Consider the following 25891-nt stretch of genomic DNA (forward strand, 5'->3'; position numbering starts at 1 on the left):
CTCAATAAAACCAACGTAAAAACCAAAAATATGTCAGTCCAGTAGTCCAGTCCAGTGATTAGTTACACCCCTTTAGCTTGGTCCCACTGATCAGTTTAAAAATCTTGTCAACAGCCATTGTTTCTTGCCCAACAGAAAATACATGTATTTGCATTACATACAAATAAGACAAAGTACAATTCATAATTTGCCTGACAAACCATGTATAAAAACAAAGCCCTTGAATTTCTCTATGCAATGGCATCCGAACTTTTGTTGTAACAGTGGCAGTTATTAACAGTTGACTCCACACCAATGAGCACTCCATACAATTTTCTATAGCAGAAATTCGTTACCTCAATATGCACACCTCAAAAGTGCACTGGGTTGCCCTTACCCAAATTCGCTAAACTTGGTCTTATTTGATGAGCTGAATTGTACTGATAACCCAAACTATTGGGGGAGTAATAGCTTAACTGGCCATTCTACAAAGATACATCACAAAACATGCAGAAAAACAAGGTTTTTCACAGTACAATTTCATACCTGGATGTGCAAATTCACCATACAAGGCTCTTTTCCATTGGTCACTATACAAAATCTTGGATATTACCCGATGCGCAATGTATCAAGGATTCTGATAAAAGCAATCCCATCATAAAAGCAACCCCATCTCCGTAAACTGAAGTATGCGGAAGTTATGATGCATTGTTTGAAAGACAGTGTTATTTTCCGTAATTTTTAATTCATAAGAAATTAAGTGTACAGTACATACGTCAAAGTTTTTTATATGTATTTATTTGTTTATTAAATAATGTGCAGCCTCAGTTTGAGGATAAATGCACATACATTACGTGATGGTACATCACACTTTAGTAACTAAGTCTTACATGAGTTGTAAATGTAATATTTAATATGCATCTCTCAATACTATGACAATAGATCTGTTTCTTGATTGTTTTGAGCTCATAATCTTCACATACAAGCTGGCAGAGCTTGATTATGAACTTTAAAGGTCTAATATTTAATGATAAATACACTTTAGCTATTATAATCCTTGCTACTAGTGTGATGTATAGGTTGATGCTTGTGGCAGATTTTGCTTTGGTGTAGTAGATTTAGCATATTGTGGTTAGTCAACTAACTTGTGTCATGACACATCATACCAAGAATTTCCATGTCGGTCCATGTATAGCCAGTTTGATTTAGTATACCAGCCATAAAGACTTGAAATACGGTAAGAACTTGCACTGCAACCAGTTACAGTAGGTTAGTGAATGTATGCTGGTATACACATGATAGTAGTGAAGAATGCTTGAGAAGGCCTGTGAAAGGGGCTGTAGATCAACAGTACAGTGGTGGGAGCAAGCCAAGCCAGCTACTGTGGGTAGAGGTAGTAAATAAAGCAATTGTGATGGTGCCATTCTCAGGGGGTTGTAGACCACACCACGGGCATATGCACAAGGATACTGGCCTTGAAGAGCAAAACAGGTATGTCTAACTATGGCACCATTGTTTCTGCATGTGGTACCGCTAGCCCAGCTTCATAAACAAACCGAACCAACAGCCTGAGAAGTGCCAAGGAGAAGGTGAGCTTTGATAGTGGACTATTATTTACCAGCAGAACTCTTCAATAATCTTGGAATGCTACAATGTTAAAAGAAGATCTTGCATGGCATCACCACCCGCACTGTAGACTTTTACATTTTAGCCAAGTTTATCAGCCTTTGAGTGCATCATTTTACCATAAATAGATAATACACTAGCTGAACTGCATGGCAATGGACACCTCGGTTGGGACCACCTTAAACTTCCCTATTAACTGCATGGGGAGTCATTGGAGACCTTGCACATTTATAAATCAGAACCATTAAAAGATAGATAGAAAAGTTCAGAGTGCTTTCCAGTATATTTTAAATTGGACAGAACTAAATTTTGTTGCATGTTTTACTGTGGTGCCTCATCCAATTGAATTTTCTCCCAGCTAATGTCTAATTACTTTACAAAAACAATAATGTAACTCACAAGACACACTTTTACTATCTCAAGTGCAAATATTTACGCAGGTTTGACTCCCTACATATAATTCAATGTAAGTAAACTATTAAAGCATTATGTTTGTCTTGCTATTGTTTAGAGATACTCTGCCATGCACCACTAACCTAATTCCATTAGCCAACATACCAGCACAACATTCAACCCAAGTCTAGACAACAAGTATAAAATCTGAAGTGAAAGCCGAGACGTGGCATTCATAATGACAAAGCAGTCTACAGTTTGGGTTCTTTCTTGTGTGAAACCATAGCCAGATTAATTTCAGGAGAACACTTCATTTCTAAGAATCCGATGGATTATTGGCATGGTAACAGTGTTGCACACTGAAACTTATGGCTTCTGGTTACATTAATTTCCAGATATGCACAGTATTTCCTGTTTGTGTAGTCAATCAGATAAAGCATTTGTGTATTCATTGTCATCCCCCATGTTTGTTGTCTAGCTTGTTCATAGGTAGTTTCTTTGATACTTCATGCAATGCTTTTGGTGAGACATGTTAACTTATAATGGTGCTATTCTATATTAAAACAATGACATGAGTAGTTGTGTGTGTCATATTATTGGCGTAGTAGCACAAATTCAGTTGTTATGTGAAGTATAATTGATACACCTTTATGAACAGATTGATAGTTCTCTAATAATGTCTGAAAATAGAGTATGCTCTGTATAGTAGTAATACCTATAACACTGATTATGTAAGTCATCACTAGCAAACATGTAAGAGCATTTAGATGATGTGGTTTATGATTTTATACATTCGGAATACGTAGAGATTGCAGTGTACTATCAGTTCTTTGTGGTGACTCTTCCAACTCCAATTTTAACTTCACCAACTTAGAATGGCCTCCACTACTCTAAAGTCCCTTTCCATACTACCACCCAATACCTTTTTTTGTAATGGTATTCATTTATGCTAACACAACTATGAACTAGTTTACTAGATTATATAAATGAAACACAGTACATACTATTAGGAGAGGAGCTGCTCTTAAAAGTGCTATTAAACATTTGTTACTGTTAGTTTCTACCCACGACTAGATTCAACCAATTTATCTATATTCATTCGGTTTCAAATAAATTTCTCGTTATAATACAATTTTAATTGTTTTTGTGGGTACCAATGCCATAGGCATTACTGAGATTCTTAGAATATTAAACTGTACAAGGAAGTCAAAGTGATGAAATCACACTCCATATGTATCAGATTTTAACACAATTAGCTTTCATAAAATATTTGGACTCTGAAATCTAGAGAACATTCAGCTATCAAAAATAACAGGCTGTAGGACCAGGTGTCCTACAGACCTTGAGCACTTGTGTTGTAAAGCCTTAAAAAAATTAAAATAAAATTAAAAAACAATTCGCTTACTTGCTCCCACTTACTGACTTACTGATCTATCATTAGCCCACTTTCCTCCTTGTCAAATATTGAACTGTAAAACTTCTTTCTAGGAATCATGCTACTCCTCCTCATCTGTGATGACCTGTGAAGCAATGTTAATTAGTCTAATGACATAGCGCAACCACAACATGATCTCACTGCTAAAGTACGTTATGCCTACATAGATTTGGGGGGCTTTTTAACTTTCACCACAGGAAATGTTTGAACCTCTGTTTGGTCTCTAGTATGATGTTACTTTAATGGTTTTGGTAACCTGTTATTGTAGTCAGTAGTAATTATAAGCTATTGACACTGAACAGAAAATGCATAGTGCTTAATGCTTAGAAATTATATTTTTAACAGGAGCACGAAACTAAACCTTACCAGGAGCCAAAGAGTGCCACAAGCCACTTTATAATGCTTAAGTGTATATGGACTCTTGGCTTTTCTATGCTCATGGTTTTATCAGCATGATATCTTTACATGTTATACCTAGAGGGACAAATAAATATGTGATGTTGTTAAGGATACAATTGGACATGGTGCCTACACTTAATTGCTACAGTATTAGTCACTGTTCTTGGACAACAGGCAACCGTACATGGTAGTTTAACTTGCTCATTCCTACCTAAAAACTTATTGCTCTTTTCTCATGTTTTAAGTTTCTTATGGTGAGTTGAAAGCACTTAGTACATATTGATGTTTAAATTTCATTGCACGCCGTAGATTAGACAATTGCAAAGTGGCTGAGTAACAAGGAGTCTCAGATCAAGCTTCACTTGAGGTACGTAAATAATAGGTATTTTTCATTCATTTTTCTCTCACACTAGGCCAGTCATTAGTAGCACATTTTTAAACGTAATTGTGTCCACTAAAAAGAACATAGCTTTCACTGTCTTAATCACAGGGACACTCATTAGTGTATAACACACTGATAGGTGAAGTGGTATAGGCATGCTGATTGGGTATATATCTGTCTGCCAACTGTTTATGACAGGCACAGTATGGAATACTCAAGGTATACTTACGTTGTTGCAAAAATGCACAATGCAAGAACCAGAAGCGTGCACTTAGTTGAGTATACTGTGTAAAAGCAATGTCCGCATGTACTTTAGCCAAATATGAAAAGTCAGTTACATGCTTTGTTCCCTGCCTATAATGTAGGCATGAGCACATGTGGCCGATCGTTCAGTTTGGGCTCTTGTGTATAGGTTCAACATATGCACCATTTCTGATCTATAGCTATGTTAAAAAGACTTGTCACTAAGTTATTAAGTGTAAGGTTGAAATTGAAAGTATGCAACCTTGCACATTAAAGCATGTACTGCTGCTATTGTATGTGGTAATGAAATTAATCCAAAAGTGGAACACTAGACAATTATACATGCTCTACAAGCACAACAATTTGAAATTGTTTTCTAAGAATCCAAGATTCCTGTCATTGTATGGAACTGAAACAAAAAAGGATGGCTTCTGATTACATTCATTTGTCTTTGATATGATTTCCTGTTACACTTGTATGTAGGTAGTGACATTCAATACATGAGTGTCCAACAGAACTGGTTACCCACGAAACCAGGGAATGGTAAGGCCATTTACCAGCCTGTTTATTTAGGCCAGGTGACTGAACAGTGGGTAGACCTCAGTCTAGGAAAAACTCAGGGGGGAATCTCTTGACTTTGTGCATATCTCAGTACCATGACAATAGCTTGATTGTTTTGAGCTTCAGTAATGGCATAGCAGATAGCGTATACATAGGGCAATAAATTGATTGCATAGAAAGACAATGGCTTTGTACTTATATGGAAGCCTCATGACTGGCACACCAGCCATATTACATAACCAAGCCCATGTGTTTATACATTGCCATTAGAGTGTGAGGCTTGTGCTGCAAAGCTTGTCCAGGCATAATATTTTTAATTGCAAATCATTACCTGGGTTGTATACACAGGTACAAAGTAAGCTGGAGATTGAATAGGTTCACTAAAAAATGGTTAAATAAACTTGGGCTATTATCATTCCTTGCTACTAGTGCTATAGGCTGTTGCATGTAGCAGGTTTACTGCACAAAAACAACCAAGCTGTGACAAAAGGTATGGTTTGTCATGATGTATCATATCAAGAAACTTTGATATGGTTGCAATACATGGACACAAGTCCATGTCAGTCCAGTTTCAATTTCAGGTCATAACTGTTTTATAATGGAAAAGACTGATAAACTTGAAGGCCCACAAATCAGGTGAGTACTATCATTTCTGTGCGTAGTGTTACTAACCCAGCTTTGTAAAGAAACTGAATCAACAGCCTGAGAAATGGATAGGAGAAGGTGTGCTTTGACAGTGCCAGCAACAACTTCATTATCATTTACCAGCAGAATGCTTCATGGAATGCTATGATGTTGAAATGATATCTCCACCCACACTGTGTATACAAAATCAGAACCTCTAAAAAGCCCCTCTAATGAAGGGAACCGTATACATAAGTTTACAACATCTCTGATAGAAAGGCTTTGCCCTATTCAAGCAGAGTTGCCTTCCAGTCTTTAAGAAATTGGAAAGAACTACAACTGATTAAACTTATTGCATGTTTACTGTGGTGCTACATCCAATTGAAATGTCTCCCAGCTAATGTGCTTTATAACAACACCAATAGTGTAACTCACAAGATACATTCTCACTATATCAAGTGGCAAGCAACAAATATATACATTATACGAAGGTTTGAGACCTTACATGTAATTCAAATAGAAATGCTGTAATCTAAAGAACAGAACTCTCAAAGCTGGCATTTATATGCAGTGTAGTTATGTGTTTGTCTTGCTAGTGTTGGAGGTAGTCATCAGCCACTACCCTAGTTCCATTAGCCAACTTACAGCCTATAGCACTATGCGGGAAAATCTAGACAAGTAGCTATATGAAATCTAAAACCAATGATAGTCATATACAACAGGAAATACAATGTTGCGGAAATGAATACTATCAGAAGCCATTCTTTGTCATTGCAGACTAGCCAAACCAATAATCTACTTCATTGAAATATGTGGATTCTTAAAAATGCAATGTTTTTCCTGAAATATTGATCTGGCTAAGGTTTCACACAAGAAAGAACCCAAAGAGTGATGAAGTGTACTGACTGGATCTGTGAAAAGGGGTCTTATAGCCTTTCCAATTGCATGTACTTGACAATCCATAACTTGACGTGTGTGTATGGTACCAGCCTGAAATTTGGTCACCTTACACTTCTAACATAGCACTATTCCTGGATGTAATTTTAAGACAATAGGTTAAACACATGACGAGTTATGATTCATCAAACATGGAAATTTGGAAAGGCTTTAAGACCCCTTTTCGCAGATCCAGTTACATATATCGAAAAGTGGAACACTAGATAATTTCACATGTTCTACAAGCACAACAGTCTCTAAGAGTCCAAGATTTCACTATTTCCTGTTATGTAGGCATTGTCATTCAATACATTGGCATCCAACAGTCCTGGTTACCCAGGGAATGCTAAGGCCATTTACCAGCCTGTTTATTTAGGCCAGGTGACTGAACCTCCAGGAGGGTAGGCAGACCTCTAGGAACAAGTTGATAGAATCTCTTGACCCTCCTCCACATAGTCAGGAAGAGGGGTGCTGTTGTTTACCAACAATATAGTGTATTGGCAGCACAGGCAGCATACATGCTTACACAAATACACAACAAATTTACAGACTGAATAGATACAGTACGATAGTATTGTATGGACCACAATGGTTTGGACGTGGCCCATGAAAAAATCACCCAAAAACCAGCCTCACTCATCCCTGATGACAATAAGGCAGTATTGGTTAGGTAAAACTAATCCCAAACAAACCTTCAGATTGACCCGAAATGCTTTCAACGCGTTGCTATGGAATTTTTTATAAATTATTAAATGGAATTTTCTAGTGACTGACTGACTGAGCAACTGACTGATTGACTGAGTGATTCCTTCAGACAACGTAACTCAATAACGGCTAAGGCTACTGGTTTGATTTTTTCACTGTTTGACATCTCGCTTCAGCCAGACACGTGCCTTTTGCCATAGTCAGAAACGTACGATGTATTATTCACGGACTAACCAGTGTTATCCTTGCATCTTTGCTGACAGCGAAAGGTGTCAATTTGGCGGTAGCACATGATGGCTTCCCTTCATAACGGAAATCATTTGTATTTGTCATAGTGGCTACATTGATTGCAAAGCTGCTTTTCGAACAGTTCTGGATTCATAATGCTGTGTAACGAGTTGAACATAGCTGACAATGAAGCATAATGGATACTTCACTTTTCAGACAATAATTGATAGCTGGGGTGCACGGTGCCTTTTCTTTTTTGATGTGGTATGTGTGGGTTCACCAGTCAAAATAATTTTATTTTACAAAAAAAGTTGACAAACAAATACACAGAAAAAATTGAGTAAGGACCATAGTACATCAATAAGAAGTACTGAAACAAGTTGGAGTAGACACGATATTAAATCACAGTAAAACAATATGCACGGTAAGGATATAACACTTCTTATTGTTTTACTGTGATTTAATATCGCGCACTACTCCAGCTTGTTTTAGTACTTTTTATCGATGTGCTATGGTTCCTACTCTAGTTGAAAGTTCCAAATTTTTCTGTGTACTTGTCACATTATCTATCTGCTAAATTATTTCTTATGTTATCACACTTCCTTCCTTATCATAATAACATTTTATCCCTTTCACTCACCCACAATCTGTGACATGACCTCACTGCCAAACCATCTCAATCAGATGTGTCCAAATGTAGGTAGCCTTACAAACATTAATTACTAAGGTGGGAAGAATAAAATGAGCAGTGTTTCATAGTAATCTGGTGTACTTTACTGTCTCCATACTATACCTACCTATAGCTGGAAGCACAAATCAGTACACAATGTGATTCCTTGATTATGGTCAGTTAGTGATGACATGAAGACCACACATATTATACCACAAGTTTCTAAAGTGTTACTTTGCAACAAAAGTTACCAACTGTGCGCTGTAAGATGCTGTAGTGAAATGTTTGTTTGGGCAAAGCAACATAATCGTGTAAATTTTTCTTAGTTAATGGTGATACCAAATAATTCAGCCAGCTACTTGTCAAACTGACACTGACAGTAACTATAGATCACTCTGGCTGTAGGGTATATGGTTTTGGCGGGACTCGTTTCTCACCACAATCACACATAAATCTGACCAGTGTCACTTTGACTCTGAGATTAGGGTAGTGATTCAAGCATTGTAGAACTACAGTATTGTGGCCATCTCATTCTTTGCAGATAATATCATTGTGCCACTAAATGTGGAATCTGCTGGACAAATGTATGTACCTCTCGTGGTCAGAATCACTATTATTAGTGTGAAGATGTATTGTAGTGTCAGTGGTACTAAGTAAATACAGTTCAACTCATGGTTCTATTGAGTATACAGGCTCTTAGCTTATAGCAAGTCTTGTTGTAGTTTCATTATAGTGCTATTAGATAAGCAGACATTATTACATATGATAGATTATGCTGATGTCGGCATGTTTCCATAACATTTGACTGTGAATTAATTATACATGTTGCAGTATACTGGCAGTTGCTTGTTATTAAGTGCAACATGACCAAAAACCATGAATGTGATGTACATGACATTCAGTACACATTATTTTTTTCTTGTTATCAGTGTTATTACAATGGAATGGAAAGTATATTGTTGTTTAGCTACTATTTTTAGTAACATCAGATCGGTTATGCACCATTGATCTCTATAGAGTTGTAATTGCCATAGTGTAGATTCCACAGGTAGCTAGAAAATACAAACTGTGTCTTTGCTGAATAATATGGCAATCATACAAGTGTGTCTGCCTTCCTCAGTTCCTCTCCTACCTGATAACATTATCTATATGTTCCTCATTTCTTCTACTTCATTCCTTTCATGAATCATGGTCATTCCAATATGGATCTCTTGTGTACTGTAAGAATCTGTTATTCCAGAACTATCCATCCACAATAAGTAGTACACTTAGAGAGTGTACTAGTTACCTATGTATATGCCTCCCACAACCTCAACAGCTATGGAATTAGAAATATGGCAGTGTGAAGTACCTATAATTCAGTCAAATTGCATACTACAAGGTTATTCCAAAATTTTGACTACAATATACTGATATATCTTCGGGATACTGTTCATAAGAATATCAGTGGAATAAGTAAGGATTGGCCAACAGTGGACACAAGCTGTAAAATAAGTGATATATCAGATTGTGTAGCATCACAGAATATAATTTAACAGTCTTCAATATAACAATGGCAATTACAACACAACTCTACAACATTGAATACATATAGATACACATTGTTTACAAAAGTGTTAGTAAGTACATTACAAAAACAACTGTGTTTACCTATTACAAGATTACCATAAAACAATGTGTTAATAATTACAACTCAATACATACACAGTAAACAGTGTGTTGTAGGTTTCTATCTAATAATATATATCAATGTGTGCATTCACAGATTGTGAATAATAATATGGACATTTTGTTACATTATCTTTCCTGCAATCAGTCAATCAGTATATGGTTCTATTGATTAATGTCTTGAATGAAATAGATTTTAAACATGACAGTAAAATGTGATCTCATAATAGATACAAATTCTTCACTTGTAAATTTGTTCTGTTTAGTAACACAATTGTGTTGGTATATATATGAGTGAAATTTAATAACTGAATACTAAATTAGCACATACGTACTATGCACCTTATCCGCAATGATGTCTCAGCTATAAAATGGCAGCGATAGTTGTGGGAATTTCGTAAAATTTATATGGACGACTGGGAAGAAAATTATCGAGCCCTAACCCTCAGGTATGGCTAGAAGACATATGTAGAAGCGATTTTCGGGTGGTTTTCAAACTAAAGCTAGATTGTTATTCATTCAGTTACTTTATAACCATATACCTGCAGGTTAGAGTTCAATATCTTCTGTCTTGGCTGAGATATCATCATTCAAAAAGTTCCTCCCATACAAGTCCCACAACTATCATGGCCATTTTTACGTGTCTGATGTCATTGCGGATAAGGTCCATTGTTTGATCTTTGATCCTGATCTTCGCTACAATTTTTTTATAGAAAAGATATGAATTGAAGATTAACATGAATATAAATCTAGATGCAATACATCCTCTGTGTGAACCATTTTGTTTTATGGATTCAGTGTACAGGCCAGTGTGGCTGGCCACACAAATATTCATGTGTAATACCTGATAATTACATACCAATGTGATTGTAATATAATGAGACTAAGTAAGCACCCACAGGTTGAGCGGTATGTCATCTGTTGTTGCTTAGCTCACTATCTACCTATGTGTTCTTGTGCATGTTCTTGCAGTAGCCTAAAGTCTAAAATTGTTTGAATTTGTTTCCTCAATATTTGTAGATGACAAAATTGAATGCAGTTTAAACAACTGAACCCCTGAAGTGTGCTGTAAGCTATGAATTCATAAACTGATATAACTGTGATTTCATTTTGTGTAAATTTAAACATTAGTAAGTCTACCAGTCTTTTTACTAGGGTCCTTTGTAGATTGCAGCTGAATGCAGTTTAAACTATTAATGTGTGTTATCAGCTATGAATTCATTAACTGATGTAACTGTGATTCGCATGTATATTTATGTATTAACATTCTTTTCACTAGTATGTACTTCTGTGCCAGTTTAATTTTGTTAGTGCAGTGAAACCTCTCTAATTCAATGCCTCAATAATCTGACCTTGTTTGGTCTTCCAAGAAAATTGAACCTTCCAAGAATAAAGTCAAGTCATAGTAAGAGCAGCACTGTGTGCATTTTTAATCATCTCCAGAACACCAATATTTTGTGTAACACTGTCATAAGGATGCATTGCAATGGAGTAATCACTAAAGGTGACAGTTGTTTGCATGTCCTGTTAGTTTTACTGTATTTTTCTTTTGTCATTACCAAACATTTACTGAAATGACAATAAAATATAGTTTTAGTATGGCCCATCCTCAAAGGTAGGCGTGAAGGCTATGCAACATAAATTGTACAGGTACCACCAAATATTTCATTCACAGTTTCAGACTACTGTGTCTCAGGACATATACAAGTGACCAAGAATGTTCTCATCTCCTGCATACTTGTGGTTGTGTTATACATTCCTTTCTTAAATGGTTTCAAGTCAGTACTTCATATAAAGCAGTTGCAGTTGTTGAGCAGTATCAGTATCTGTTAGTTTCAGTTTCTCTACTACTAGTGTTGGTAGGCTGTGGAGTAGAAATTGATGACATGAGTTTTTTCAAATGTTGCATAGTGGCTTTGGCTTTAGCCAATGTTACTATGGCAGGCTATCGTAGTTGTCCTTCTGATGGCATCTTAGAAGAGAGAGTGGCAACCACCGATAGAGTCACACAATCTGTTTCAGCTGTGTTCTCAAATAACACCAATGGAACTCAAGATCTGATGGGGCTATATGTAGATGTTTCTGCATCCTATGGTATTACTGTCACAACAAATGGATTTGTTGAATTTCAGCAAGCTATTAATGAAATATCTGCAGCTACTTTTGATGCATGTTCTGCACCTGAAGAATCTAGACCTCAAGCTAATGACACTACTGACCTAATTGCAATGTTTAACAATGCTACAGCAGCTGGGAACATTAGTCAAGCACGGCAATTGCTTGGAACACTGCTTTGTTTGCAAGATCTTTTAGAGGGAAATATGACCAGAAGAAAGCGACAGGGTCCTATGAATCCTATGACTCCCATGACTCCCATGACTCCCATGGATCGCCTCAATGCTTTCTTTGATTCACTTGATGGTGATATGGCAGCAGCTCCTATATTTGTAGGGAGCATTTTTGCAGCTGCTCCTCCAACATTAGCTTTTGTTGTAGATGACACTGGCAGCATGTCAGCTGAGATTGCCTCAGTTCAAAGAATTATTCGTTCTTTCATTCAAACAGAACGTAGTACACCTTATGCATATATTCTAACAACTTTCAATGACCCAGGTAGGTACTGTATTATGCTTATATATCATGGCTGAGTCATAGTGCTATAGAATCTCACAGGAGTATTTTTATAGCAAAGAATCCTCTTTTTGCTTTGTTAGGTAAAAATGAGATAGCACTGTATAAGTTGTTCATGGGCAGCTTCAGGTGACTGGTTTTTCCAGTACAGACCTTTTATGATGCAAGGACCTAGGTAGCATTATAGAGTTGCTTAACCAGTTTGAGTAACCTCAGAATCCCCCTGTAGCTGTCTTTGTTATCTTTTACACAAAGAATCTTCCTCATACATTGTTAGAATACTGCAAGCTATTCATTAGAATCTAGATGTTACATGTTATCCCTTTATCAAAGACAGTTGAAATGTGGATGAATTTTTTATGCTCCATCATGTGCATATTTTCACAAGTGCGCACACAAATTCACAAAACAGCCAGATCTCTTTCATAGATGTAAAAATACAATGTACCAATACTGAAGTTTTGGCATTTGGGATAACATAAATAAAAGTTTTCATCAGTTGTATTCCTAATACTGTTCTTAGAATTGCTGTACTGTTTGATTGCTGACATTATATGTTCTTTAATCTTATCACAGACGTTGGTACACCAATGAGATATGATTCTAGGAATATTGGTGAACTCAATGCATTGGAACAAGCTGTTGAAGCTATTACTGCACATGGAGGAGGAGATTGCCCAGAACTTGGCATGGTTGGTATACTCAATGCTCTTTCACTAGCTAACCCTGACTCAAATGTAATTGTCTTAACGGATGCTTCTGCTAAAGATGCAGATAGACAAAATGAGGTGATAGCTGAGGCCACAAGGCTACGTAACACAGTACACCTTTTTCGCACTCGTTCAGGTTGTGGTGCCTCTAATCCTTTTGCATCATTCCTTGCAGTAGTCAATGCAACACGAGGCTTTGTAGTTGATAGTATTAATGATTTTGAATCCTTTGCAAGTTTCATTGATGCAGCCCGTGGAAATGTCAATGTTGGAAAGAGAAGGAAACGACAAACAAACTGTATACCTTTCTCTGCATCTCTTTTTACTGAATCGATCATTATTTTATTTACATCTAGTGTTGCTGGCACTACTATAACAGTTACAAGTCCCTCAGGAGCAGTAACAACTCTCTCACCTTCTGGAACTGTGTCAACATATAGTAACAATAGTCCTGAAACTGGAGAGTATATGGCTTGCTCTGCAGAATCATTTGACCACTCCATTTCAGCTACTCTCAATTTGGACTTTTTTGTGGAGTATCATAGCAATGGATCAAGAATTTTACAACCACCAGCAGGTACATCTGCTGTATTATACTCAACTTGTTTGACATGTTGTTGTGTCTTTGTAGGGACATCAGTGACCGCCCTGGTTACTTCTTCAATGATTGCTAATATTTCTGCAGATCAAAATGTATACCTTAATCTTGTTTTAGTAGATGGTAGAGTATTTTCCTATCCATTGTTCCACTGTGGTAGTTTGTTATCTGGTATTATTACTATTCCAAGTATAGAATTTGAACATCAGTTAGAAGGCTTTGATACCGAAGGAAATGATTTTATAACCAGTGTGTCTACAAGAACCTTTACAACTATAGGTTTGTATTAATATGTACGTATACCTTGTTTTGTAGTGAACCATACTTCACATGTGGGCATGGGTGTATATCTACAATTACTGTACTTGACATTATTACTGTCCATTCTGCTTACATGTCCATGCAGATTTGCCATTAACAATCATTTAGTTTCCTTTGAATTGTACACCCCTTTAACCTTCTATGCCTCATACCTTCTATGCCTCATACCTTCTATGCCTCATTAGCCAAAAATGTATACATACTCACAAATCATTGATTAAGATCATGGGCCACTCAGCTTGGGTATGCAATTATTCCACACCTTTCTGTACCTCTTACATAAACTCCCACAGTTCTATAGTTCCACAACTAGGTATAAGTTTATAGTAAGCAGAAGATTAACTTACAGAAACTGTGCCATTACCCTTGAGATATGAATCTAACCAATGTAGGTATACTAAACATGCACTGTGTAGTGGGATATAGCAATGTTATCAAACTGTGATTTATGTACACTCAATCTATATAGATTGTATGAACTGAGTCAGGTAACGATTAGCAATAAGTAACACTGTCTATTCTAATTTGTACTTTAAGCAAGTCCCGGCAATTGATTAGCCATATCTAACCGAAATATGGGTTCATTATTTCTATTTGTTTTGCACATGTGATGTTAGTTTTTACAGTGTTTTTGTGTGATGTATTTGAGGTGTATGTAAGTGTGTTGTTCTTGTGAACACACAACTGTGATTTACACCTATGTACACAAGCTAGGTTGTTTGTATATAGTCAGTTAATGTTATTAAAATTTGTGGCACACAGTACTTTCATTCACAGGAATTGTTATTTCACAACTTGCTATATAGTTTCACATTTCACCTGTAGATCGTTTATAGACCAACATGAGGAGACTAAATACAGCATACAAGAATATTAGCCAATATGTAGCACTGCTTTGTAAATTTTTTAATTTGGTAAGCTGTGGAAATTGATCAACCCAGTGGCATAGTCAGGCCTTCAGAGATGGGTGGGCACACTTACCCACACATTTCACCCCATGCAACTATCACAAAATCCAAGTCCATCCTTAGTGGACTCTATCTACACTTGGTGGGCAATAAGACCGGTTTTCCCACACTGGGTCACATATGTGAATTCATCACTTCTGTTTATGAGTAGTGTTTGTGCATAGTGTGTTTGTGTGTAACATAATTTCTTTTTCTAGTTGCTCCATTTGATGTGTCAATTGATGGTGCACTAATCTATAACCCAGGAGACACAATGACATTAGAGTGCTTAGTAGGAGGGGGTAGTGATTTGCAGTACAGTTGGATGAGGGATGATGGTCTTGGTACTTTTCCACCAGGCACCGTAATTGATACCAATACCTTAAATATCATCAATTTGGCTACTGGTGACACAGGAACTTACACTTGTACTGTTAGCAATGATGCAGGAAGTTCTGGTGATACTGTGTTTGTGATTGTTTATGGTAAGTAGCTTATGTGTACCCAATGCAGGATGTATTAATATCCATGTAGTGTGAATGATTATTAACCCAACGTTTAAACAAGCACAGTGTCTATTCAGGCCCAGGTGTTTAATTTGTAGTACATGCCAGCTGAAGTGGTGCCGAAAGGGCTTATGCAGTTTCCTTGCAATTTGAAATCTTTACTTGCAGCAAAGAAACAGGAGGGGAATTTACTCTGTAGTATAGATTATTACATTACATTGCACACAAATGCCAGCATTTGTTACAAGTACCCCAGTGTTTAAATGAATCCAGGCATGTATTCTACATATACCTTGGGAAGCAGTACCTGACATTTGTTTGAACCCATGCTTGTATTTCAGCCTAGCAGTTAATACAGTAGTCTAACTAACATTTGATATTCTGTTTTGTCATTCTTTTAATTCACATTGCCTTACCATATGATCTGTATATATCATTGTTCATGTTGCTTGCTATATTCTTCAATTTTTTCACACTACAGACCCTGTTCCTAATGTGACTGTTCCAAATGATCAGACAGTTGGCCAGTCTCTATTACTAGGATGTAGTGTGACTACACTGAGTAACGTCACTGAAGTGGACATTGTTTGGAGGATTAGAGATGGTCTGGAGCTTAGTAGAATTGAATCTGTTAGTGTTAGCTCTACAACTGGATACTCCAATACATTTGAAAGTTCATACAACATCACATTGTTGAGTACAGATGATGATGGTAGGATGTACCAGTGTGTTGCAGTCGTTGATGGAACTGAAATTGTTGGTGATATTTCTTTGGATGTTACTGGTAGGTAATAGCTAATATACTTCACAAACCTTTGTCAATTTGTACGTATTTCTGCAGTTCCTCCTCTTTCAGTTGATGTTGTACCATTTAGCATCGAAGGAGATATGGTAGGTAGTCACCAAGAGGTACACTGTACAGTGGGTACTGTGAGTGGAGTGGAGTTGGATTCAGTTATGATCAGTTGGACAAGACCTGGAGGAGACACTATTACAAATGATAGTAGAGTGACCATCAGTCCAACCACTTCTAGTGGTAATGATTACATTAGTACTCTCCAGTTTGCCTACCTGATGGAGGGAGATGAAGGAATGTACACATGTAATGTGATGATATTGGAAACTAGTGCATCAGATTCTGTTATGATAATGGATCTTACAGGTAATATTTGTAGTTAGGACTTATGCAAGAAATTATTCTGGTTATCTGTATTTTGATTGCCTACTGCTGACATTACAAATAGTCAGCAATTATTGCATGCATACCATGTAATCCACTGGAGTTGAATCCTACACAGAATTTTGGGAGTGCACAACAGGAATGAAAATGATGTATTTGGAATTCTTCCATGTTGACTTACATAGCTCACCAAATACACAATATGACTCACTTTTGACTCTAGTAGAGAAATGTTTTCATTGTTAGTCACAGGATGAAAACTGTAATTAACATATACATCCTGACCACCTAGATCGAGGCTGCCCATCAGCGTTGGGCAAGTTACTTTGTAAAAGTAACTAGTTAAATATTACATATTACTTGCAACTGAACTATTTAGTTACAGTTACATATTACTCATAAAATAAAGTAACTATAATAATATTACATATTATATTACTTTGTGTCCACAGCCTTAAGCTGTCACGTGTTAAACTACCACCTTATCACGTGACATGATTGCGTTGTTGGACAATGTGCAAATCTTGGAAGCTGGTGAATAAGCTTCATTCAGTAGGCTTCGTTACTTCGTTGTGGCTAGGCGTTACTCAGAGGATAACTAACGAGATTAGTAACTTCGTTACTTGTAGTAATAATATTACATAATATTAGACTCGTTACAGTAACTATATTACTTAGGTAACGCATTACATTTGTAAGTAAAGTAACTTGAGTTATATTACCTGTTTTTATAGCGTATTTCGTTATATTACTAAGGTACCACAAAAGTAATAATATAATCCCAACACTGCTGCCCATGTCCAGTCATAAATTTTTTTCTCCTTTCTCCAACTGTATGAGTAAATAAACATACACAGACATTAAAAAGGGTAAGTAAAATTTCCACTGCAGTTAATTTTTAATATCTGTATGACCAGGTGTCCTATAGACCTGCTGTAAAGCCTTAAAAAATAAATATATTCTAATCATAGGAATCTTTTAAAAGGAAAATTGTACATACTGAGCAGTGTAGCATAGCAGTGTGTTAATAGTAGGGTACAAGGCCCTGCCGACAGAGGCTGTACTCTTATATTGATTTAAAACGCAACTGGGATCTGTGGTGTCGTCATGGGCAGAGATGCATGTGTCAAATGTACTCAAAATTCTTTCAAGAATTTCTACTTATTGTACTCCCATTATGCTTCTAACATTTCTATGGACCATTTTAATCAGTGAATGCTCTATTAGAGCATTTCACTGCAAAGTGACTGTGCTGCTCAAAGTTTCTCCATGTCTACTTTTCAATTTAAGTCATCTTTGAGATACCCATACCAATTTTCTGCAAGAATTTGGTACAGTAGAAGACTGCCATACATTACATACAGTATAAAGCACAGCTCCTCAAACACCTGAATTAGTCATTTAGAACAACATGCCTTTAATCTTTGTGCTAATATACATCAATTTGTGTTAATTTTTTGCAGTTCCTGCTCCCCACAGCACCATTGTGACTGCTCCCAGTTCTCAAATAGTTGGTCAGTCACTGGTACTAGATTGCAGTGTAAATGCTGTGAGAGGTATTGTCAGTAGAGTGGACATTGTGTGGAGTAGTGAAGGCTCAGACATAGAGACGGTCACAGACATTTCCTCAACTATCTTAAGTGACAATTCAGCATTGTATACAGCTACATTAACCATCAGTCTGTTAAGCACAACAGATGAAGACAGAGAATATCAGTGTCGAGTGGTGATCAATACTACCCCACCAGTTATGGACAATGGTGCTGTCACACTAAACGTCACTGGTAAATATGAAGCTATACACATATATATCTATTATCATTCATTTTTATATGCAGTTCCTACTCCAGATGTTTCTATTGTACCATTTGGTCCAATAACAGGAGATATGGTAGGCAGTCCTCAAGACATACATTGTACAGTTGGTACAGTTGATGGAGTGGAGTTTAGTACAGTGTTGATCAGTTGGACAAGACCTGGAGGAGACACTATTACAAATGATAGTAGAGTGACCATCAGTCCAACCACTTCTAGTGGTAATGATTACATTAGTACTCTCCAGTTTGCCTACCTGATGGAGGGAGATGAAGGAATGTACACATGTAACGTGATGATATTGGAAACTAGTGCATCAAACAGTATTGAAATTGTTAATCTCATCAGTAAGTATCTCTGACTGTCATGAGTATATGTATTTCAAAACATTGCAGTTAACTGAATATTGTTTGTACAAATACATACATGCTGCTGGAATATTAATTTGTACAGCTTGTCTAGTGCATTTGCAAAGGTACCAGCAAATCTACAAATGCTATGAGACATGTTCTCACGTATGAAACTTCAATCGGAGGGTACGTTTAAGCATCAAATATTTTAAATTTTGCTGGGATGCTAACATGGCTGTCTATGTGTAGGAGACTTGTACTTCTAAGCTGGTAAACCAACTGTTCTGTAGAGTATGACTGTTTTATTAGAGTAGTTCTATTGTAACTCATCGTTTATCACAAAAGCCAGCTATTATGCGTAATATTGGTAAGATGAATCCCAACTGACCAGCATAGAAAAATATACTTCTTTAGTTGGTTGTCTTTCCAATATAGCCAGGACTACAGCATATACACATTTTGTTTTCCATTCCAATTCTTATGTATTTGTATTTATTTAGTTCCCACTCCAGTTAGCATCAGTGTGATGTCTCCAGCTACTCAGATAGTGGGTCAGTCTCTAATGCTAGAGTGTAATGCAGTCAGTGTTAGAGGCATCACCAGTAGAATAGATGTTGTATGGAGCAGTGATGGTACAGTACTTCAGACAGATGAAGGAGTTAATTTAACTGATAGAACACCTACCACAACAAGTCTCACAAACACTTACCTCATCTCACCATTAAGTACATCTGATGAAGATAGAACATACCAATGCGAAATGATAATTAACACAACTCCTCCAATTATCACTGCTAGTAATGTCACCTTGGATGTCACAGGTATAATAGACAAGTGCGAAAATATGTGTACAATATGTTGTAGGATCATGTGAATAAAATTTTCCCCCAACGCTACAGTGGTGCTATAGTGAAATCCTATGCTAAAGCTTATGTCCAAACATACTTTGCTAATATATTTGTGCTTGGCTTGAAGTGTCATCTCAGTATACCTATGTATGTTGTTTGTGTAACAGATATTGTGCATCCTACAAGTGAATAGTTTCACAATGTTAATAGAAACAAAAGAGGCAAAAGTATATTTGAAAGAAAAAATGCTGCCAAAATGGAATTGTGCTGCGTGTATCATATCATTTTTCTTCAAACTTACTTTTGTAGTTCCAACTCCAACAATCACAATAACACCATCCAGTCCTATACAAGGAGCTATGGTAGGTAGTCCTCAAGATATCCAGTGTACAGCGGGTACAGTTGATGGAGTGGAGTTTAGTACAGTATTGATCAGTTGGACCGGATCTGGAGGAGACACTATTACAAATGATAGTAGAGTGACCATCAGTCCAACCACTTCTAGTGGTAATGATTACATTAGTACTCTCCAGTTTGCCTATCTGATGGAGGGAGATGAAGGAATGTACACATGTAATGTGATGATATTGGATGCAACAGCATCAGAAACTGTAGAAATTCAAAGCCTTATTGGTATGTATTTTGTTACTTAAATAATCTAAAATAGGCATATTATCGTAGCTACTTAATTTACTTATGACCTATAAAACCAACTCCTATGTAAACTTTTGTATCTACTAGTACTTAATCATAAAATTCTTGCTTTGATGTAGTTCCTATGCCAACTGTAAGTGTGGTTGCCTCAAGTGATCAGATAGTAGGACAGTTACTTATGCTAGAGTGTAATGTTACTACTGTGATGGGTATCACTAGTGGAGCAGACATAGTGTGGAGCACTGATGGTTCAGAAATAAAAAGGGTCCCAAGAGCAAACTCAACGATGTATACAAGTATATTCATAATTGTACTACTGGGTACGGTTAAGGATGGCAGAACATACCAGTGTGAAGCTGTGATCAACAGTAGTCCACCAGCCACATCTACCAATGATATTACCCTTGATGTCATCGGTACATGATACATTAAACGACTAATAAATCACATAATTTTGTTACAGTTCCTGCTCCTACAATCACAGTAACACCATCTGGCCCTATTGAGGGAGCTATGGTAGGTAGTCCTCAAGATATCCAGTGTACAGTGGGTACAGTTGATGGAGTTCAACCACATTTGGTATTGATCAGTTGGACAGGACCCAGAGGAGACACTATTACAAATGATAGTAGAGTGACCATCAGTCCAACCACTTCTAGTGGTAATGATTACATTAGTACTCTCCAGTTTGCCTACCTGATGGAGGGAGATGAAGGAATGTACACATGTAATGTGATGATACTGGAAACTAGTGCATCAGATTCAGTCGTGTTGGGTGATCTCACTGGTAAGTTGCTCCTCATATTATAGTGGACATGTTGCTATAAGGGTCATCAGGACAAGTGTTGAGCAAACTGCTTTTATAATACCGTACCTTGATCATGCCTAATGTATACAAGTTATTTAGTTGTTTATGACGGTGTTTGTTATGACGGTGTTTGTTATATGACGTGTAGCTTAGTTTCAGTGGCTGGTAGTTTTGTAGTTAAGTAGAAACTTTACAAGCTAGTAAGGATCATTGCAATAAATGGTGCTTGATACTACCAAGGTACTGTGAAGGTATTGTGTGGGTGGTATCTGGTCAGTTTGTTTTGCGAGAGGGCAATTACCCCTTATGATCTCTGTAATACATATTGATCCACACATTCACGAACTGAAGAGAACAAATAAGTAACAATCTATACGTAGTTTAATCATGCTGAGTTAGCAACACAATTTGGATCAAATTCTATTGCACCCACTATATTAACTAGTATTTTTGTTAATTTAAAAAATGAAGTAGGAATCTATGCAATAAAAAGTAGTGAAACAAGAGATGAATGATGCATGCTGTTACAGCATAGTTCGATGGAAAATGCACTGAACAAAATAATTGTTATAGCTAATGTAGGGACTTTCCCATTGAGCTATGCTGTAATAGCATGCATCATTCATCTCTTGTTTCACTACTATTTATTGCTGCTTCAGTTTTAAATTAACAAATTTTAAAAATACTAGTTTGTTTAGTTTTTTGTTGTAGCACAGCTAATTACAGTGTAACTTGTGACTGTTCTATTAGAACATCTTACATGACTGTTGTATTAGAGTATATCTTGAGTCAGCCAAGGGGTGTGCAGCTAGCTAGACCAATAAGGGCTGGGGTGAGGTCATCTTGTTTACTGATAAGTAAATAGCTAGATTGTTAAGAGGTGCATGTGGTCTCCGTGCTCTATTGCTATTAGTCCACCTATATATAGATCTTTATTTGATGGGCGTGGTTGCAAACCTATCGCGAACGGGATCCTAATCGAGGAGTTGTAGCCTAATATCTAGCTAGCGTATTATCTCTTCTATAGTAGCGCCGGGATTGAAGCACTTCTGAAATGCAGCTCTGAAATAATTCTATGGCGTCTAAATATGCTGCTGAAAGAGAGTGTTGATATGGAAAATCAACGCCTCGATATGGATTCATTGGATGAAGAAGAAGACAAGCAGCCCAATTGAAGATAAAAGAAAAGACAGGGTACAGAGGGCCTATGCTCATTGGAACCCCAAAAGGTACATCCTACTGGCGAGTTTGTTATTGTGGTGTAAAATGGTGGCTGTGCGCTGCTTCGTTTGGCCTCTAACCTTGCAACTCAGTGTGGTCAGGCAGTGAGGCAAACTAAAATTCAAGTTTTGGCGATTTTTAAAAATTCTATATCCTGGCCACCTGTGTTTTGTTATACTTAATGCTGTATTATATATTATATGAACTAGTACTATTCCGTAAAGGTGATATTCACGACATAAAATGTTTCTAGGATGATTTTTAAAGGCAGAATTTTTGGTGGCGTGCGAAATTTTCGAGGGGATCCCTACTTAAACGGTACGGTATTTGATAATCCACATACCGTAAGCGTATTAAATTTCGTGGGTAAAATTGACAGGTTTGCAAGTGTATTGAGACATAATGAAATGTGTGATCTAACTGCCAACTTACTTTCCAAACAATTGAACCCCCCACCTTTAGCCTCTTTCTGGTGAGACCCTTCAATAAAAAACAGCTAACCGTATGGTTTTTGGGGAGGATGATTTGAGAGGTCATACTTTGATGTCAGAATTTTTAACCCTAGTGCACCCTCAAATCAACCCCTACACTCTGCATACCGACGTCATGATAAGGAAAAGAGACGTGAATACCAACAACGGGTTCATGAAGTAGAGAATGCCTCATTTTGTGGGGTTGACTCACCACAAAATTTGCCAGCTGGAATCAGAGGAAACGAGTCTTACATACTTGAACAAGGCCATCAGTATCTAATCACGTGGTGAACAGGTGCACGTGTCATCGTCAGATCGTACGTAGCGGAATTAATGTAGCTATTAGTATGGAAAGCATACATGAAAATTCTTCAAATAACACAAAGACTAACTAATTACAAACTACCAAACTAATTACAAGAAACTAAACTTAGTATGGATTCAGGAAAGTGCATTGGTGGTAACGGTTAATAGGTCTGTTTGAGCTGAGACGTGAGTTTCTAAATGGATTGGATCAGCTTTATGTGGATAAATTTTGTGGATCAGCTGCAAACCACGAAATTCATGAAAATTTATATGCCACGAAAATTTATAAACTTATAGTATACAGGCAATGCAGCTGTTCTTTTATTCATCTGTGTCTGTTATTTTAGTTCCTGGTCCTGATGAGTTCAATGTGACTGCTCTTGATAATCATACAGTGGGGCAGTCCCTGACATTGCAGTGCAATGTGGCTACTGTGATGGGTATCACTAGTAGAGTGGATATTGTATGGAGTAGCAATGGTGTGGAATTAGAAAGGATCACAGGAGTAGTTGCAAATGATTCAATACACACCTTACCAGTTTATATTACTACTTACACTTTACAAGTGACCACAGAAGATGATGATAAGACATATCAGTGTGAAATAGTGATCAATACCACTCCAATGGTCACAGCCAGTGATAGCATTACACTAGATGTTTTTGGTAAATTTCTTATTGGAAAAAAATTGTATACACATTCATGAATTTTATTTATTAGTTCCTGCCCCAAGGATCACCATAGTACCATTTGGTCCTTTACAAGGTGGTACAGTTGGTAGCTCTGAAGAGATACACTGTACAGCTAACACAGTTGATGGCGTGAAAATGGATGCAGTGACGATCAGTTGGACAGGACCTGGAGGAGACACTATTACAAATGATAATAGAGTGACCATCAGTCCAACCATTTCTAGTGGCAATGATTACATTAGCACTCTCCGATTTGCTCGTCTGATGGAGGGAGATGAAGGAATATATGTGTGCAATGTGATGATACTGGACACTACTGGATTAGATTATATCAATATGTCTAATATCACTGGTGAGTTTTAAAGCTGTGCATTAGCTCAGAACATTTGTACGTAGTAAAGAGAAGTAATGGTGACAATATATAGTTGTCCTACAGACACACCCACAGACACACCATAATTTTCTATAATGCTGTGCCAATGAAATTTCCTCTTTAATTTAAAGCTCTAGTGTAGTTGGAAATTTTAACACACAAACACACACACATACCCATGCACGCACAGTCACACACACACACACACACACACACACACACACACACACACACACACACACACACACACACACACACACACACACACACACACACACACACACACACACACACACACACACACACACACAAAGGATACCTCAGACCAACCAAAAGTGTCCTGATCATCAAGGTGTCCTGATTTTCCAGGTCAATTTACATGCCAAGGGATACTTTGAGACCATTACCAAGTGACCAGGTTATGCAGTTGTCCTCATTTTTCAAGTGTCCTGATTAACAGGTTCCACTGCACATGCTGCAATTCATATTTGGCAATAGTCAGTATTCATCGTTGCATAGTGACATTTCACCACCTTAAAGTTTTTTGCATCTTTAACTATTCAAACTGTTCTGGTAAGTTATGGAACCCTTTTAACCAGGGACAATGGTTGTGTCCTTTTAAAAAAATCTGTATCTAAATTGTGAATAGTGCAGTTATCCTATTTTTTTGTATCTTAAATGATGTCTTCTGCTGCCATTTGGTTGTAGTTGTATCTCTGCTAATGTCATTGTATTATGTAATGTGCTACTATATATTAGTGCTTCTTTTTCAACATTAGCCTCAGCAAGAGTAGGAGCAACTGGTGATGACGACGACGATGTGAATGGCATAACTGTGACCTTCATTGTTCTGTTTGTTGTTGTGGCTGTGTTGTGCATCATTTTCATTGCTATTATAATCTTCTTTGTGATAAAATGGAAGTCAGGAAACAATATTGAAAAGTAAGGAATGCAAAATGTGTACCATGCTTCATTATCTCATGGTTTTGTACAGAAATGCCCATTCGGTGGAATTACAGCAGGTTGCGCAGACATCTACTATCCAAGAAAATCAATACAGTGAAATGCATAGACCACAGAATGGTGTAGCAAAGGAGCCCGCACCACCAGGGAAAGAGGCAGATTATACTGTGCACATGACAATGGATGATGATAACTAACAGGACCAACCTCAAGATATAGTATAATCATGTAAAAATCGGCTGTAGATATAGACTTTTAAGATAGTTGTCAACGCTGTATATAACTAATCACAATGCTGTGTAATCATATAATAATAATAATGCATATGTGTATATAATATTACATACTTCATACATAGTATTGCCGTGAACTGCAAAAATTCTGTGTAAAAGTTAGATAGGTCATTCCGACTGGTAATTGTGTTTTTGGTCTTTGACCAGGTGGTATAAAAACTGAGGTGACCACTAGGCATGAGGCTATTATGCTCCAAAAACTGAGCCTATAAGATGCTGTAGTGAGATGTTTGTTTGGGCAAACCAACATAATCATAAAAGTAGTTAATGATGATAGCAAATAATGATATTCTTTCAGCCAGCTACATGTCAAACTAACACTGACAGTAGCTTTAGATCACTCTGGCTGTAGA

At 37.0% G+C, this 25891-nt stretch overlaps 1 protein-coding gene across 3 annotated transcripts; it reads left to right on the plus strand.

Moving 5' to 3' along the window:
• The first annotated feature begins 3112 nt into the window (after positions 1–3112).
• On the plus strand, positions 3113–25636 carry LOC136242473 (uncharacterized). 3 transcript variants are annotated; one of them, XM_066033902.1, is made up of 18 exons: positions 3113–4086; positions 4142–4199; positions 10870–12462; positions 13057–13767; positions 13822–14067; positions 15275–15541; positions 16044–16346; positions 16404–16724; positions 18206–18526; positions 18581–18904; positions 19408–19728; positions 20065–20388; positions 20529–20825; positions 20873–21196; positions 23565–23882; positions 23938–24261; positions 25062–25224; positions 25277–25636. In XM_066033902.1, the coding sequence occupies exons 3-18, from the start codon at positions 11736–11738 to the stop codon at positions 25440–25442; spliced, it is 5457 nt and encodes a 1818-aa protein (XP_065889974.1). In that variant the 5' UTR covers positions 3113–4086; positions 4142–4199; positions 10870–11735; the 3' UTR covers positions 25443–25636. The 3 variants fall into 3 exon arrangements, with proteins under 3 accessions (XP_065889974.1, XP_065889975.1, XP_065889976.1); XM_066033903.1 differs by having other exon boundaries at positions 3831–4086; positions 10870–11353; XM_066033904.1 differs by lacking the exon at positions 10870–12462 and having other exon boundaries at positions 3833–4086.
• Positions 25637–25891: the final 255 nt, after the last annotated feature.

The sequence above is a fragment of the Dysidea avara genome, chromosome 13, assembly GCF_963678975.1.
Source record: "Dysidea avara chromosome 13, odDysAvar1.4, whole genome shotgun sequence".
NCBI lineage: Eukaryota > Metazoa > Porifera > Demospongiae > Dictyoceratida > Dysideidae > Dysidea > Dysidea avara.

What these genes read in the sequence shown, in the direction of transcription:
- LOC136242473 (XM_066033902.1), top strand. Translation starts at nt 11,736, where the DNA reads ATGAGTTTTTTCAAATGTTGCATAGTGGCTTTGGCTTTAGCCAATGTT. An exon ending in AATTTTACAACCACCAGCAG is followed by an intron (nt 13,768 to 13,821) that starts GTACATCTGCTG and finishes GTGTCTTTGTAG; the next exon opens with GGACATCAGTGACCGCCCTG. An exon ending in AAGAACCTTTACAACTATAG is followed by an intron (nt 14,068 to 15,274) that starts GTTTGTATTAAT and finishes TTCTTTTTCTAG; the next exon opens with TTGCTCCATTTGATGTGTCA.